The sequence below is a fragment of the Exophiala spinifera genome, assembly GCF_000836115.1.
Source record: "Exophiala spinifera strain CBS 89968 unplaced genomic scaffold supercont1.3, whole genome shotgun sequence".
Lineage (NCBI taxonomy): Eukaryota > Fungi > Ascomycota > Eurotiomycetes > Chaetothyriales > Herpotrichiellaceae > Exophiala > Exophiala spinifera.
In genome coordinates this window covers 312,755-329,982 of record NW_015622515.1, presented here as the reverse complement: position 1 = coordinate 329,982, position 17,228 = coordinate 312,755, and the positions used below count along the sequence as shown (strand labels likewise).

At 52.1% G+C, this 17,228-nt stretch overlaps 6 protein-coding genes across 6 annotated transcripts; 5 read left to right on the top strand and 1 right to left on the bottom strand.

Moving 5' to 3' along the window:
* Nucleotides 1–15: 15 nt before the first annotated feature.
* PV08_03846 (uncharacterized protein) lies at nt 16–2,079 on the top strand (the record flags this gene model as incomplete). Its single annotated transcript, XM_016378197.1, has 1 exon — nt 16–2,079. One exon carries the CDS (start codon nt 16–18, stop codon nt 2,077–2,079), a length of 2,064 nt encoding a protein of 687 aa, XP_016236874.1.
* A 1,738-nt stretch (nt 2,080–3,817) lies between these two features.
* On the top strand, nt 3,818–8,033 carry PV08_03845 (uncharacterized protein; the record flags this gene model as incomplete). The annotated part of the gene is made up of 2 exons (XM_016378196.1): nt 3,818–4,866; nt 4,916–8,033. 2 exons carry the CDS (start codon nt 3,818–3,820, stop codon nt 8,031–8,033), a joined length of 4,167 nt encoding a protein of 1,388 aa, XP_016236873.1.
* A 2,302-nt stretch (nt 8,034–10,335) lies between these two features.
* On the top strand, nt 10,336–11,303 carry PV08_03844 (uncharacterized protein; the record flags this gene model as incomplete). Its single annotated transcript, XM_016378195.1, has 4 exons — nt 10,336–10,547; nt 10,622–10,918; nt 11,020–11,097; nt 11,165–11,303. 4 exons carry the CDS (start codon nt 10,336–10,338, stop codon nt 11,301–11,303), a joined length of 726 nt encoding a protein of 241 aa, XP_016236872.1.
* Nucleotides 11,304–11,808: 505 nt separating this feature from the next.
* On the top strand, nt 11,809–12,462 carry PV08_03843 (uncharacterized protein; the record flags this gene model as incomplete). The annotated part of the gene is made up of 1 exon (XM_016378194.1): nt 11,809–12,462. The coding sequence occupies one exon, from the start codon at nt 11,809–11,811 to the stop codon at nt 12,460–12,462; it is 654 nt and encodes a 217-aa protein (XP_016236871.1).
* A 561-nt stretch (nt 12,463–13,023) lies between these two features.
* On the bottom strand, nt 13,024–14,109 carry PV08_03842 (eukaryotic translation initiation factor 3 subunit F; the record flags this gene model as incomplete). Its single annotated transcript, XM_016378193.1, has 2 exons — nt 13,024–13,947; nt 14,005–14,109. 2 exons carry the CDS (start codon nt 14,107–14,109, stop codon nt 13,024–13,026), a joined length of 1,029 nt encoding a protein of 342 aa, XP_016236870.1.
* A 404-nt stretch (nt 14,110–14,513) lies between these two features.
* Nucleotides 14,514–16,712, top strand: PV08_03841 (uncharacterized protein; the record flags this gene model as incomplete). Its single annotated transcript, XM_016378192.1, has 3 exons — nt 14,514–14,747; nt 14,830–14,915; nt 14,972–16,712. 3 exons carry the CDS (start codon nt 14,514–14,516, stop codon nt 16,710–16,712), a joined length of 2,061 nt encoding a protein of 686 aa, XP_016236869.1.
* Nucleotides 16,713–17,228: the final 516 nt, after the last annotated feature.

The window sequence follows — 17,228 nt, the reverse complement described above, 5'->3', positions numbered from 1 at the left end:
CGTTCAAACACCTGAATGCCAGGCAAGCCGCTAGGCTCCCTCATTCAATGCTACCGCTTTAGGAAACCAAACTCCCCGTCCTGTCCGGCGCTTGTACGCCAGTATTTGACAGGGTTTCCGACAAGCCATGGCAGCAAGCATGAGAATTCCTCGGCGCAATCATCTCTAACCGCGACGTCGCCTCCGTTGATCGACCCTCGAACCTCGCGCGCTGTCAATTTCCATCCCATTAATGCGCATGTGCAAAACAGTCTTGACCCGCAACCATGGAGATCCCAACCCCGCGACGATTCTAGATTTGGCAAAAGACCGCTGGATGAGCAAGGGGCAGGTGAACCCATTCTTTGGGAACCCAGTATCCCCTCGAATGAATACACAAATACTCGGAGGCGCAGCTATTTCTTCAAGAAAATAAACTTGGACCGGCCAAAGAAGTTCGAGAACACATGGGCAAAGCTGTACCGACGCTTGGTTCTCCCTTACGACAATGACCTCGAGAGGGCACGAGAGCGTGCAGAGGCCCATCGGCAGACTGCTCTGTCCTTTATCCGCTATGATGACGTCGAAAAATTGCGTGCCGCTTGGCTGGAAATGTCTAGGGATTCCAGGCGGAAGATGATGCCTTATATATTCATCGGCTCACTCGTCGACTCAGCACGCAAGACCCTACTTATGCTGACAATGCTGCCTGCTCTCCCCCGCGATTGGCGAATGCGTTGCGAGTGTTTAGCTTACCTTGATTTGGTTCATCGCGAGGAGATCGATGCACATCCGGACCTGCAGGCTTTGTTCTCGAAACAGATTGAACGTGTTTCCCGAGTCGAGACATGGCCGAAACTAGCCAGAATGCCGCTTGCGTTCCTCACTCTTCTCCTCCGTCATAATACAATCCGACGCTGCGAAGACATCGTCGAGGGTGTATTTAATCAAATGGATTCTGTCTCGGTGTCGACTCTGCTGGGCATGGTTGATCACTACACAAGGACAGGGAATGCAGACCGAGCAGTTGAATTACTTTTCCTGATCCCAGTTGACCAACACCAAGAGTTTCAACAAGGAATCCTCGATCGAGTTGCAAAAATAATACCTCTAGACACCATAGTAGAGACAGACGGTGTTCGCAACTTCCAATGGATCCCGAAACTTATGCAACTTGGTGTCCCGATGAACGCCAAAATTCACAACCTCATCATCGAGAGAGCCATCACGCTGGGCCGACCAACTGTGGCTTGGGAACTGTATCGCTTCATGGAGCGTGAAAACATTGATGTCGATGCCCGGAGGCATTTGGTTCTGCTTCGAGACGGATTCGAAAGGAACGAACGTGATAAGCTGGATACAATCATGTCCGCAATCCATGAGCGGAAGGATTTGTTTGATGATCCGTACTTGGTTGCATACATGATGCACATTATCAGGGTCATTTGTCGCGCCGAACGCAAGCTGCCCACGGAGAGCTCGATCAACCATGTCCTCGCAGTCTACGATCGAGCCTACAGTCGAGAGTCTCTCACTAGACTTGGCCTCGTCGAAGCTGTGCAGGAAATTCATGTCTCGGACCAGCAACTGCTTCAGCCAAAACCGGGGTTACTGGCCTTTACCATATGGGCAATCACGCTTTGCCAAACAGACGAGCGGCAAGTCTCGCGATTGTGGCACTGGATCTTGCATATGATCAAGCAGGGCGACACCCTTCTTCTTGAAGCGGCCAAGCATGACGCCTTGTACAATGGTTTTATTCACTTTTATTGTGGTCACCCGTCTACACTCAGCAACGCTTTTGGTGTAGTGCAAGAGATGGTCAACCTCGGGCACTGTTCGCCTTCGCAACGCACCTGGAGTGAGCTTCTATATGGCACGCTGCGCTACGGTCAAGAAGACCTGGCTCAACATATCTGGCGGGATATGTTGTCGGATGATATGCGTCTCAACAAGCCTGCTTGGGAGTTTCTGCTTGCTAGGTTTGAGCAGTCCGCTTTCGTACGGGAGTTGCAAGATGAGGCTGCCGAGAGTGACGGGGTGAACATAGTTCCTTTGTCTGATAAGCCTCAGTACAAGCCAGGCACCGGCAGCACCTAACTTGAGGAATGCGAGAACTGCTGCAGTCAACGCAGAGTTTTGGGGCATAGGGCAAGCGGCCAAGCGGCAAAGCGGCCAAGCGGCCGGATTCGTTGTGTAGGTGATTCGACTGCATCATGACATGGTTATTTATATACATTTCCCGCTGGGGATGTGAGGGCATGGCTTACAGCTGGCTTCTTTGACTGTAACAATCTGAGTCTGGAGTAGTTTATTTGTCTCTCTGCTTCCCAGAACCAGTGTCTGGGTTCCGAGAACTTGATGTCACTACTGAAATACCTTGGCTGCCTGCACCATGAGGAGTGCCCATGCTCGGTTCCAGGTTCTGATCCCCCAAACATGCAGAGGGAGAGGAGCCGTGTACTTTTTGACCGCCGGGCGGCTGCAGCGCGCTGTCCCAACCAATAAGCTATAACTCACTAGCCCGAAGCTGCTTGGCCATTCAAGCCACAAACCTGGCCGCCCCCACCATCCCCGTCGCTTCGTCTCTATTCATCTTCTTGACAATTCTGGAGTTGTTGCTCTCCGGCTCGTGCAACCCTCCGTCTTCTACTGACTATAAGTGCTTTTGTTCACGCTCACAGTATCGCCGCTTTCTGTTTCGAGCATCTCTCCCAGGAGTGTATCTGCCTGTGTGACCGCCATCCCGGGGCCTGGGCGACTAGACTCCTAATCGCTGAGTGGTGCGTTGGCGACTCGTCCCGTCAGGCTGGCAGACGCTCTTTCCCGCCACAAGCATTGTTTGTTCCTTCTTTCGCCGATCGGTCAAGTACAACTGCATACAGCCGAGTCGGCGCTTTCCGCAGCAACGAGGGACTCAGCATTCGGCCATACGCAACTGCGATTGCGACGTCGTCGTCCGAGCTTCAAGGCGTGGATTCGAGTTGAGATGGGGTCTTCTCACGGTGTGTCTGAGCTTCAGGAGACGTCCTCATGAAAGTCTGGTCGGGGTCGGCATGTAAGTTGTTCTCCCTTGCTGTTGCATGTTCGTTCTGTCTTGCTTCAATGATGAGCCCCTGGTAAAAGGTCTGATTGGAAGTCTTATTTGTCATCCCACTTGTGATTGCCGCAATCAGGCAGTCTTTGGGTCGAGAGGGAAACTGGTGGCTCATGGACGGACGGCTTTCATCACTGCACACTGGCCTATCGCCGCCACTTCGCCGGCTTCCTCGAGTACAGAGAGCAACATTGTTGAGGAGCGGCAGGACACTCACGGCATCCCGCTCCAGCCTCGTCTGAGACTTTGTGCATATTGAACGCTTGTTCTCAACACCACAAAAATGGGGCTGTCGTTCCAGTTCCTATGGATGCTCCAGCCAATGGCAGTGGTGTACATTTTTGAACTGATTCCATCTGTTGGAGAGTCTGGCCATGTTGGATGGTTTGCCGTGCAGAGGGTGAATGTTCATCCATGGACGCTATGATTTCTTTGTTCGTCCTCAGGATGTGTCTCGGCGCTGTTGCAGCCCAAGTGAACCAAAGTGAAGACCTGAAGAACTGAAAAGACCTGATGAAGCCCCACTTTGTTTCTCTGCACAGCTGGTTTATGCCTTGTTGATGTTAACACCGCTCTTTCTGCAGATGCGTCCACTTCGACTCTCTCTCCGGGCCTCTTCCATCCAGCAACCTGTACGATCTGAGCGTCAATATCCCATGGCCTCATGAACTTCCCCGAACCTCCATCCACCTGGACCGATTTGCACGGCCATCCTGATCCCGATAGCTTGCTGCGAATGCAATGCCCACTCAACACACAGTCCCTGATGGGCAGACTGACACTCCACACCCGATTGGCAGCGTCTACGGTGTTACACCTCCCAGCGGACCGCGTTCGATGCGGCGTTGCATCTCTCCCCCGCCACTGAGAAGATCCTCTACAGATGGCTTCACGCCTGAGCCCTTCAAGACATTGCACGCTTCTCACATCGCCCACGTTCGTGACGAGTACGAAGGGAGAAACACCGCATTCGGCAGCCACAGACCCATTGACTCAACAAGCAACGGCTCAAAATATCCCACGATATTGCCTAAACCATCTGAACTCGGTACTCTCCCCATTCCGCGCACGAATGCAGGCGATAGTGCTGCTCGGGCTAAGGCCTTTCGAGCAAACGTTGAGTCTGAAAGTCGCTACGGACGCGGCGCGCCATCTTTCAAGGACCAACCATGGCCCGCCAGTCTTTTGAACGAATTTGTACCGGAACCAGGGACAGCAGATAAGAGAGCTTCCACCACTGCGAGACTTCACACCGGAGGTTACCCTGATAGACAGCAAGAGTTGGCCGCCGGTCATATACCGAGAGTTGAGGATGATGCCCATCACAGATATGCGAGGGTCCGTACTGCCGGTGCTGCTGACCCGCCGCAAAAGGACAGTCGACCATCCTTTTCTCCAGAGAACGTCGATCATACATTTTCTACCGTCCCGTCGTCTCATGCGTCATCACCACGAGTCTTGACCTCCCACCTCCCTAGGAGCCCTCCCTACAGCCCTCCTCTTACTATCAACGGCGACGGGGCAGGGTCTGAACATGCTATGTTATTTAACAAGCTCACTCAAGAGCCAATTAATCAACCTGTTAACAAGAGCATCCCGTCCCTGGCAGACGTAGGACTAGCACGTTCTTACTTGACAGAGACGGCCTCATCCACTTCGACAACGTCTCGCACTCAAAATATGTGCCGAGGCTGTCGGAAATCTGGAAATCAGCTTCTACCATTAATACCATGCAGGAAATGTCGTCGGGGTTTCCACAAAGGTTGTGGAGATCCTAAGCCTTCTCAAAGGTTCGTCAAATTAATGATGGTTTAAGTCCTAATCTGACGACCCTCACAGTGCTAGCTCAGAAGACTTTGTGTGTGGAAGATGCCTTAAAATGGAACTAAAAGCTGGGGCTAGTGATAAGTCAGAGGCACAAATTCTACCTCCTGGGAATTCCATTGAAAGCCTCCAACCCGCAAGTTCAGTCCCTTCCTTCAGTCATACAGCTGCTTCCGGGATCAAGAAGGTGCAACCTAGCAATGAAGTTCCAATGACCATCACGTGGGCTGGACCTCCACGTGACCTACAGGAGACGTCGAAGGCTTCGGGAGCTGTGATTATTGCGAAGCAAAGCGATCGGTACAAACATATTACGTGTCCCTGGTGGCAATCGAGCGAGTGTGTGCTCGCTGAACCTCATTGCGAATTTGCACATACTGACACTGGTCAATACGCTCCATCTGGTGCACAACCTGCCAAAGAGTTCACTTGTTCCTTTTGGCTTTACGGGCGCTGTTACAGACGAGAGGAAGATTGCTGGTACGCTCACGCCGATACTGGCTTATACATGGGTCGCGATCACCGACCATCTAAAAAGCACATTACATGCTACTACTGGCACACAGGATACTGCAGGCAGGCTAACGACGCATGTCTTTTCGCACATAAGGAAACCGGCATAGTAGCATGGCAGCCAGTCAAAGGACCTGAGACTCAGCCGGGACCGTACTCTTTGAAGTCGTACACCTGTCCTCGCTGGGAACGACAGCAGCCATGCAGATGGAAGGATAAACAGTGTCCTTATTCTCATGCCCAAGGTGGCGTATCCTGTGTCGAGGTGGAGGCAGCTTGCCGTCCTAACAAAAGCCTTCCAAATCCGAGCATGGGAGGCCGCCAAAGTACTTCTCATCCACCCTCTGGGGAGTCTTCACTTCCATTGTGGGCTAGAAGCGCACGAGAAACGCCAGTGAAGTTCCGAAAAGCCAGCTTTTCAAGTGACAGTATGCCAAGCAATCCTGTGATGGAACCGAATGACCATTCACAACAGAGATCGAGTGACTCTCCTACCAAGCCTCTGGAATTCTCGATTCAAGCCTCTGGTTCAAATGCTACCGAGGAGGGAACAATTGCAGAGTCCGCAAAGAGGCATATGGCTAAGAGATCGCGTCCTTTTGATTCACGCCCGCGAAACATTCGCAACATTGTACAGAATCAACCTTCTCTCACTTCTGCGGCCCAACAAGTCATAGATAACGACAAGAGCCAGGACAGCGCAGCTACTCGCAAGCTGTGTACTGTCTGTAAGAAGACGACAATCAACGCCTCTCATTGTCCTGGGTGTAAAGCATCAGCTGCCGGAGCTGAGTATCCCACACCGTCAGTCGGTGGTGGTATCACTCTGTCCCCAATGCCTATGTCGCCATTCTCGGAAGAGCAGAGTGCTGTAAGGATGTCGGAGGAATTTCTGCCGCTCTACGCTACTCAGTCACAAGACGACGCGACCCTCCAGCAAGCTCTCGTTGCTAATAGGCTGAAACGACATGCAACGGACGATCACTTGAATATAATCAAAAGATCTCGGCTGTCGCCAACATCAGCCGAGCAGGCTCAGGGGCAAGATGCTGTTACTAGCCTGCAGCCATCCGTTAGTGAAGGCTCAGTCATCGAAGAACGAGCACCTTTGACAAGCACAAGCCAGCAAACCCCTTCTAACAGGGGAAAGCCAGATATTACTCAGGCAAAGATCATTGACGACACGGTAGAGCAGTCCCACTCAGGTAGGTATGTACATCAGCTAGCGGCACCTCAGGCGCTCTCGAGTTTCCAGAACTCAATGTCGGCTAGCCCTCACATGTCTACCACACCCATGTCACCTCCTATGGCAAGAAGCGACAACAAGACCACACTGGGCCAGGATGAACTGGTCACACGCGAGAATGGTGGTAAAAACAGCTTTTCAAAATCCGAAACTTTTCGACCTTCTTCCAAGGGTTCTCATCAGCACAGGTCCGATCACTCCCGTATGGATGTGAATGGGGAGTATGCGTCCAATGCCACTGCGACAGCGTCGTCAGGTGCAGACCTGGTATTGTCGAACGGCCATTTTAAAAGATGTCGTCGTTGCAATCAGAGCGGAACCCACAAACGATGTCTACACGATATGAACGGCCTTCTGAGCCCAACAAAATGTTCAATGTTTATCAGCAAGTATCACATGCGATATCCCGGCCACAACACACTCACACGCCGAGATTGGGATAAGATAGTTCGGACTGCGCAAGGTTCGTCGCAAGGCGACTCTCCGATACAGACATTGGATGAGCTTGAAGATGAAACTGTCGATATCGACGGTATTCCTGGACGAATAAAAGATGACGGGCTGCGTAAAATGGACCGTTCATCAGGACAACAATGGATGCGGGCCGAAAGTGCACCCACCATTCAACTCAGTGAAGTCATGGGCCATCTAACCGACCTAGTCCTAGGCCGACCCGTCCAACCAGGAAAACCGTCTGTTCAGCCGCGTTACTGGTCTAGGGCCGATGAAGAGAAGGCGATCCAAAAGCTACAAGCCCGTGGCGTCCAGTTCGAGTCAGACACAGGTAACGAGGAGGAGGAGGAGGAGCAGGAGGAGGAAGAAGATGAAGAAGAAGAAGCAGAGAAAGAAGAAGAGGTTGGAGATGATTCGCCGCCTCCTCGACGAATCGACCCCCTTTGGCAACCTCAGCGATCGAGGGACTTGTTTGAGATTGATCGGAGTTGGGATAGGAAAATGGAACACCAAGTTGATGCAAAGTCGGTTTCACGACCTCCTAAGAAGCAGATTATTGGGAATCTGCTCAAGTATCAGTGCCTCGATCGGCGGCGCAAGTTTTCCAATGCGCACCAGGAAGTCCGCCGAAGCGTACAGCAGGTTGAGGTTCGAGCATGGGTACAGGTGGATAAGAGCGAGGATCCCAAAGAGCTACCCCAACTCGTGGAAGAAGAGGTGATGATGACATTCGGCGAATTCATTGGCATGCCAGAAGCGCCAGTCATTGCACACGGCAAGCACAGGGACGAACTGGAGTATACGGATCGACACGAACGTAACGACCGCAGGGGCCATGGTTTGGGCGATGGCATTGCTGCGCACCGGGCACGACGCATTGGAGAAGAGAACAGATTTCCTTTCGTGTATACCAGTAGATGATTTACCGCTCGGGGCAGGCATGAGATGGCAAGATGGTGTTATTTAATGGACCAGGATCAGCAGTCGGTTTTTTAGTACGTCCAAAACCTAGCCAAGGTCGCTGGGTAAAGTTGGAAGGACGCATGGTATTGTTTACTGATAGCGTGGAGTTGAGAGTGTTTTTGAAGCGTTCAGCACATGGAACTTTTGGGAGTGGCGAAGATGACCATTTTGCGCTGCACACTTGTCATGTACGCGCCAACCACTCCTTTTGTCTTTTTGCGAAAAGTATGATTAATGGGAACCAAAGAGGTTGTGGAATGATTCCAGAACTGTGAGCCAACGTTGACAGTGCGACTTTTTGAAGACAAGACTTAAGTTAGGCAGCTTCTATTGCCTCGTCCCCCATCTTTTACTCTGACTGCCGACCTCTATATTTGCTCGATCCTTGAAGCGTGGTGATTGCCTCGCACGGTGTGAGGGAGGATATTGCTCCCTCTAGGTCTCTGTGCCTCTGTCTCCCTTTTCCTTTCTCTGTCTCGCGCTGGCCTTGTCGTGTTCGACTTTGTTGTCCCATGTCTGTGGAGGAGGTACCTTTTCCGCACCGACAGGATCAATCAAAGGCAGCAAAGGTAAACTTGTATTGTGTTTGTAATATTGATTTTTGGGGCATGAAAAGTTGCTCTGGTGGGCTCAAGCTTGATTCTCTTGTTCCCTGGCGGGGTGTGTTTTCATGTGTCGGTTGAGCGAGGGGAAGGCAGCCGAGCTGAGCTGAGCAGAGGAGAGGACTCTGTAGTTTAGCTCCCCCCCCCCCCCCCCGAGGTCCTCCTTAACATTTTATGATCCCTGTATGCTCATACAACATACGTGGTGGTGGCGTGGGGTATCGTAGTGTACGGAGCGTAGTAGTTGTAGTTTGTGGTCGTAGTCGTGACTTCGATTATAAGGTACAGGTGATGGAAAGAAAGAAGACAAAGACCAAAAAAAAATGTCTTATGAATGTTCCTTCTTTATGACAGGTATCCCATCATAATAGAACCCTGTGGGTGTTATAGAATCGGGTATGTCAGTTGGTGGTGTTCCCATGGTCGAGACTGAGAGACTTGAGAGTTGGGTGGATTAATCGGGAGGGTGGAGACCGGGGTCGGGGGGGTGGACAACATCGGAGGGGGGAGGGGGTGCTCTCAAAACTAGAAAAGAACTTACAGCCATTGCTACACAGAATATACTAACGTATGGTGACAGACGTTCACCTATCCGTGCGCATTTCCAGAATATGCCCATGACTCTGTGGGAGGGATGTGTGTTAGAATTCCGAGTTTGTGAGAACTTGGGGGAGGTGCGGCGGTGTTCATTGTTCCAGTTTTGGGCTCCTTTCGGTGTGGTGCCGGGGGACGATTGGATTTCTTTTGGGTTTATGGTCGAAACAGCTAGATCGATCGCTCGATCGCTCACTCACTTACCCATCTTTGTTCCGGTCCAGGACGCTGGGAAACATGGCGTGCACGTATGTCGAGGTGCAGATTATCAGTAGTATGACGAGGAGGAGTGACTGGAAGTTGAATATCGCAGTCTACAGACAAACAAACAACGTGTTAGGATAACCGCGTGCCCTGAGTGGAGTAGGAAATGACAATCTTGTCACTCCTGTGGTGAAACGGAGAATGGGTATGATGAACATTACCATTGTGATCGGAAGAGTGGTGAGAAAGACTCGTTGGTCTCTTGGTCGCAGCAAGATGTTCTGCCCCGGATGCAGGCCAGGATACCGTTCTCCTTTTTAGATTAAGCTACTAGTCGTCAAGACCGTACGTGTCGGGTTGTCGTGCACTGGGAGAGGATTTAACTGACAGTTGAAATGTGGTTTGAAGATGACGAGGCTCATTCAGTTTGCTTGGGCGGAGGTTGAACATCTGGCCTTGCGGCATCCTTTTCTTGGCGGCTGTCAAAATGGGACGGCGGTCTGCGCTGCTTTTACGATCTCGAGGGGGCTCCTATCGCTGTTTTTAAGCTGTGCACACTTCCCCAGGCTGGAGGGTCCTTTTGTCAGACAGTACGGAGTGCTGGTTCTCCGTTATCTGTACCGCATTGTTTTTTGCGTTACTTCCCTGTCGTCCGAAATGCACAGTCCCGCCTGACAGCCAATGCCAGTAAGCCGAGCACGTTAGACGTGTGAGCAATTGGATTGATGCATTATCGACATTGTGGCATTTTAGCTTCTTGTATTGGACTGTCTATGTTCATCTCAGATGCACTTCCGTTCTCCTTGAGACAACAAACCTGTGACCTGATGCGGACGTCCTCAGCCTCATAACCGGACAACATGGGCGAGGGATATGCTATCGTGGTCCCCTCGTTCATCGACAAGATCATTCATTTTGATGATGGAGCGTCGTACGAACTGCTGGAGCCGCTGACTACGTATCGACAGTGCCACGATGGCACGCCGCCTGAAGCCCGTATTGTTTTCACGTGCAAACAGACAGGTCAACGCGATGTCGGCCCACAGGAATACATCATGAAGATCAAGGTCAGGTAGGCTTTCTGTCCAGGAAAAATTACGATGCCATTGCCGAGATTTGGGAGCTGAGCTGAGCTTACATCGTCAGAGTCCCTCATCGTGAGCAGGATGACAACCTTGACGGAGCTGAAGTCGAGTCAAGCAACACTACAAGGGCTGAAGTGAAAGCCCTGACGAAATTTCGTGGAGCCCATACCTCCTTTGCTCCGCAGCTTGTCAACTACAAGAGAACCATCCAGGGTTCCAATGGCCCATTTCCCAATGGGTATATGACGTTCACGGTCATGACCAAAATGCCCGGCGACTCGTTACACAACTTGTACTTCTGGGGGATGCCAGAGAAAGAGAGGGAAAATATTATACAGGCTTTCCTGGTCGCTCTAAGGTAAGATAAACCTAGCCTCCCGGTCCAGTACACTGGAATATATGAGGAGACGTCTTCTCCGTAGGCGGTCGCCCTTCAACTGACCTGTCTCTCCCTTACAGGTCAATATATGCTCTTGGAATAGAACCCGTCGACTGTGCTTTGCGAAATGTCCTGTGGGAGCGAGAGACCGAGAGATGGTAAGCCATGTGGTTTTCAATCTTTTGCTAAGCACCGTGGCTTCGTTACTGATATGGCGTTCGCCAGTACCATCATTGACTTTGAGATCTGGAGAGAAACAGACTCGGATATCGACGATGAAACTAAGGAACTTCAGCGGTGGGGTTTGGCTCGAAGACCTGCTGCGAAGACTCACTGGGAAGCATGGAATGAACAGTGGAGGTAGAACTCTGTTTTGAGCCATGGGAGCCTTGGAAGCCGGGTACCAATGAGCACGAGCAATTTTCAGTACACTATAGTAGAAAATCCACTACAGGTCCTAGGGATTCTTCCTATGCATGTTCCGGAGTGTTCGCATCTTGACTCGAGAAACAAGGGTTGGTGCCAGACGAGCAAGAGGAAGAGCTTCCTTGTTAGTCGTACCCTTAGTCTGTGTCGGATAATATATCCGCCGGTACGCATTCTCAGCCTTGCTTTTGCCTGGCCTTGCGGGGATCGACTTCGTCTCTCACTTGCGCGTTCATCCTGTACATCTGTATCGAACTTCACGACCAATTTTCCTCGCCCGTCCGATCTCAGCATTTATTCTCTGGAATATGAATCAAGCAACCGTTCTCGACACCTGATTCTGAAAAGGGGGATCGATTGATACCTAGGAATTCTGCACATCAATATCCACAACCTCTCAATCTGTCACCCCCTTCCCCAGGAACTACCACGGGAACAAAAGAATGGAGCCACGCGCTCGAGCTGGCCGGCATAAGACCAGCCTCAACTTCGGCCCCGAACTCTCTGCTCTCCTCTACGCCTACGGCGCACCGACACATCCCGACATCGTGTCGCCCCTCGGCTCGGCCTCATCCAAATACCTGACCTCTCTACCTACGCCCAACACCACCAGCGCCCCTACGCCCTTCAACCAGCCCTTTCCCGAGACCCTCCGGGTTCTCGACGAGATCCTCACCGACTTCATCATCGAAACGTGCCACAATGCCGTCAGTGTCGCCACGTACTCTGGCCGCACCAAGTTGAAGCTGAGCGATTTTGAGTTCGTGCTGCGCAAGGACAGCATCAAGCTCGGCCGTGTGCAGGAAATGTTCAAGAAGAAACGCGACATAGACAACAAGAAGAAGTTGTTTGACACGAACGAGGGCCGCGAGGGGAACAAGCTGGGTGTAGGGGACCTGATGAACCTGGGCGAAGTCGTGGGCGAAGAAGGCACGGGCAAGGGGAAAGGTCGAGGGCGTGGACGGCGGAAGAAGCGCGACCGTGAGGAAGATGTCACTGGAGCTGGGGCACCAGTGGGAGGCGTGGGCGTGGACGGCACTGTGGAGGATGATCTCGATGAGCCTGCCAGTAAAAGAGCCAGGAGTGAGGTCGGTTGAGTAGCGTTTCGAGGGACAGTTTTGCATTCGAACCACGACAGATGTAGGAAGAACTATCTATCCATCATCACACAACCGTCCGTCAAATGACCTCAAAAGGAAAGAATTCACTTGCTGGCGAAAGTGAGTCTTCGACAAGAACAAGACTCTCCGATAGACTTCTGTGGTACCCAATGAGATGGTATCTACGTCTCGTTTGGACAGACTTGCACAAATGTTATGGACGGCATGGGATACGCGAGGTCAACGCTGCAATAATGGTATTTGTTTCTTTCAGACGCCAGTAGCTGGCCTCATCTACCTACGACTGCCAAGGTCCCCCAACCGTCAAAAGCATCTGTTGCTGAGTTGCAGCCACCGCAGACTACAACTTATGTATCTGCTTTCCCAACTCGCAAATCCCGAGGCATTCGTTCGGATACACTTTTTATGGCTCCAGACGCCGCTTGTTCGTGGCTTAAAACAATAAAGCCATAGCTATGCTGCCGGAGCCAGAAGCATGCTCGTTTGCACCATATTTTTCCAGGAAGAGAAATAAAGCATAAATCATTCATTCCCTGCTCACATGTTCGTCAAAGTCACACTTTCGGCACGATTTTGCCTGGTCTGACCTCCTTGTCTGTTCTGTCTCTGTCCTTTCTCCTGCGTGCCTGCGTCGCCGCCGCCCATCGTTAATTGCGCTGTCGCTAATCGGTTGGACAAATCCATTTGAGTACGGATCATGTTAGCAAGATATGACACCGTCAACACATCCTGAACATGGTTGTTGAAGTCCTTTTCGATATCTGCAGGATCGACCTTTGGTGCCAGAGCCAGAGTGTTGAGCAGGAATTGACCTAGTGCTGTCGAAGGCTCTTCCTCTTCCTCGATGACGTTTTCCACGTATTTCGCAACTCGGTCCAGCATGGCGACCGTGTCTTCCAGCGAGCGTTCCAGGTTCTCAATGTCCGTCAAAACCCCCGCCGTCCTCGTCTCGGAATTCTTGGCGAGTCCAAGAGCCTCGATACCCGCCCGATCGGCCTCAGTATAGTTGACCGCATACGGAACTGGGATGAATGCCGCAGAGTCGGCCGCCCTCTCCGGGTTGACGCCAACCGGGGACGAGATGTAAGTTCTTACTTCGGTGTCCTGGCCAGGCTGGCATGACACGGTGATGTGGACTGCAGGATAAGGATACGTGCCTTCGCCTTGGCTGCTGTAGTGGTTCTGAATCAAGGCGGAAAATGTGTTCAACTCGGAGCTGGTCGCGTACCAGCCCACCAGCACCTCTTTGGGGTTTGCTCGTAGATGCAGCGCAAGCATGGCTTTTTGGTATTCCATGTCGACCTCGACTTGGTCCGTGGTCTCGGTGTGGCTGACTGCAAAGGAGGAGTGGACGACAACTTGAGATTCATCGGCATCTGAGCGGGTTCCAAGGAGGGTGCCGATGACTCGTTGTTGGTCGGGTGGGCGGCGAGTACAGTGGTCAAGGATAGAGAAGAGAGCCTAGAGAACGTGCGTCAGTCGACGCCTGGAGTGGCCTCTTCAGTCGCTTCAACTTACTTGTGGCTGTATCACGACTCGAAGGGGAGCGGTCGTAGGTTGTGCACCGACAGCAGCGGGACCCAAGGGCCTCGCAATGTGGAGGAAAGAATCCTGTTCAGCCATGTTGGACAAACTTCTGGCAAGTGAAGAAAGATCTGAAAGCGACTGAGGCGATTGTGGTACGCTTCCCTTCTTGACTCTTTCTTTTGCCAGAGAAGTGGTGTTGCTGGTGAACCAAACTGCGATCGGCCTTTCTCACAGTGGGCCAGCCTCGTCCAACTGCGAAATTTCAAAGTGTGGGCTGCGGGCGAGAAAACTACATGCACGTGACACAAAAGCCCAAATCTTATCTAATCTGAGATCCGGCCATTGGGCCGTCGCCTCCCACTTATGTCCGACCGATCTTGATATGACGAGGTACTCGACTCCAGCACTCGACCACTGCGCGTTTTTCTTTCTTTGTTGTTTCTATTCCTAAGTCATCATCTAGACTGATATAGAGGTCTTCTTTGCGTTTCCTGAAGACCATGAGCGCCAATGGATTGCTCCGTAAAGATCAGCTCGAAAGAAGTCTTCACGACGAGAAGAAGTTGATCGAAGAGGGAATCTTGAAGGAAGACAACCCCCTCGACTTCAGCGAGAATTTTCAAAAGTTATGCAGCGCCTGCAGACGAGGCGACTTGAAAGTCTGCCAGGAGATGATACAAGAGGGCACCAACATCAACGCCAAAGACCAGTACGATTATACGCCTCTTATATTGGTAAGTATCAAATTTTTGGGGGAATGATATTGCCACCGCCTTCCCCCGTCTTTGCGACGGATAACGGCTGACCCTGAGTAAGGCCAGTTTATGCGGACACTACGAAGTAGTGCAGTTATTGTTAGAATCCGGCGCCCTCTGTGAGCGAGACACGTTTCAAGGAGAGAGGTATGTCCTATGCCCGACGAATCTGTCCGCCGTCCTCACCATGGCTATGCGTACAGGTGTCTATACAACGCCCTGAATGATCGAATACGAAATCTACTGCTTTCCTATGACTACTCGAAATCGACTGATCCCTTACAACCACTGGCATCACACCTGATCTCGTTACTCACCAGAGAACAACCCAAGACCTCCGACATTTCAGTTGTAACTACCCTTGAGTCCTTTCACCTACATAAATTCATCCTTTCAGCACGATCCCCTTACTTCAGGAGCAAACTCTCAGCCGCGCCAGACACGACATCGTGGAAACTTCCGTCAACTATCCCTCCTCAATCCCTCGGCATCGCTCTCAAACATCTATACCTAGGCGAAATACCCCGAGAGCTCGGTGGCGGTCCAGGCACAGGTTTCACCGATTCCGAAGTGCTCGCCGGAGTGGACCGGATCAGCAAGCACCTCGAGATTCAAAACCTGTCACAACTCATTCTGGATAGTAGCGACAGACGACTGGCCCGGCAAAGACGCCAAGACGAAGTTGAAAAGGGTCGCGACCAGCTTGAACAGTGGTTCCGCGAAAACGTTCTCAAACACGCAATCGAAACCGACACGTCCCGCGCCGATAGCATCAAATGGGACCGAGACAATGGTATCTTTGCGGACGTCCTCCTTCGGGCGGACGAGGACGAACCCGAAGAAGAAGAAGAAGCCACCAACGGTACTGTTGACGACTTGACTCGACCACGTACAACGTCCACCAACGCGCTGGGCATTCCCTTAGACGGGCCGCCTTCGCGCAACTCGCGTGCTTCTTCGCCGTCTCGGCGGCCCCGCCGTTGCAAAATCTACCCATGCCACAAGGCCATGCTCATTCGCTCCGAGTTCTTCATGACAATGTTCGACTCGCCGTTCCGCGAAGCTCAACACACGCCGCACCTTCAGATTGTGCCGATAGACTGCTCACCGCAAGTGCTCGAGATCATCCTGACGTTTCTGTACACGGAGCAGACAAACTTTGGCCTCGACATTGCCGTCGACGTCCTCTTCGCCGCGGACATGCTGTTCTTGGAAAAAGTCAAGGCCAAAGCAGCGCTCGTCATCTCGACCCTCGGAAACGGCACGGCCACGGCCATGGCCCCCGACGGTCCCACACGCGAAGATGAAGATATGGATATCTACGAGATCCTTCGTGCCGCCTGGCTGACACGCGTCCAACGGCTCGAGGAGTTCGCCGCTCGTTACATTGCGTACAGGCTGGAGGCGTTCATTGACGACCCGGAGTTTGCGGACCTGGTGAAAGAGTCCGCCGGCCGCATCAGCGCAAGACAGGAAACGGACTCGATCGAGCTGTTGGACGATATACGGTACTATCTGTCCGAGCGTTTCAGGTTACGTTTCGAAGACTCCGGCCTGGAAGATGTCATGGACGAAGAGGCGGCCATGGCGGCGGCCGCGGCCAACGCTCTCCCCAACGGCCCTCCCGTGGAAGACGGCTTCGTCGCTGAGACCACTGAAACCGTCGCGGCCGCCGCACAGTCCGCACCACAAGCTCCAAAGGCGCTAGGTGGCATGTCCCCAAGTCAATCTCAGCAGATGCCTGCCGACGAAGGGGTGGACATGAGTCCGCCAGAGAACGCGAAAGTGGAAGAAGCCACAGCAGAGTCGCTTCTGCAGTCGGGCGCCGTCAGGACCCTGGACGGAGAACTGGCGGGTGACGAGTTCGCTGCTGATGCGGTCAACTACCAGATTCTGCTGGGCAAGATTGACTCGCTGCTTGAGCGGTTGAAGTTGGACGCCTAACTTAGTTTCCCAGCTTTGCTTCCTCCTCCAGAAGCGCCTGCCTGCCTGGTCATGTCAACAGCACGTTGGTGTTGATTACAGATTGCCATTACAAAGGGAAGGACCACGAGTACATACAATCCACCCAAGCCAGCCACCCGTGGATGTAGATATCGGTACCTTGTGCATAGCATATAGTAGATTCAGCGTACACAGTATAGATCCATCTAGCCCGCGTTCTCCTGTCCCAAGTTTGACTCTCTCCATATCGGCATCCTCTCTTTTGAGCTTCCGTGTTCCAAACTACCCGGAAAAATCGACTGCATTGTGTGAAATGGCTCTACTCCACACACACACACACACACACACACACAACCACGCCTCATTTACGACAAAGTGACACGTTCAAAAAGAGATGGAGCCACTCTTCAGACACGCAAGGCGATTGAACTAGCATCAGTCATTGCTATTTTCATTGTTGAATACATCGAGTACATTGGTAACCATGAAAGCTTTTGAATGTCGAAACACCAACGT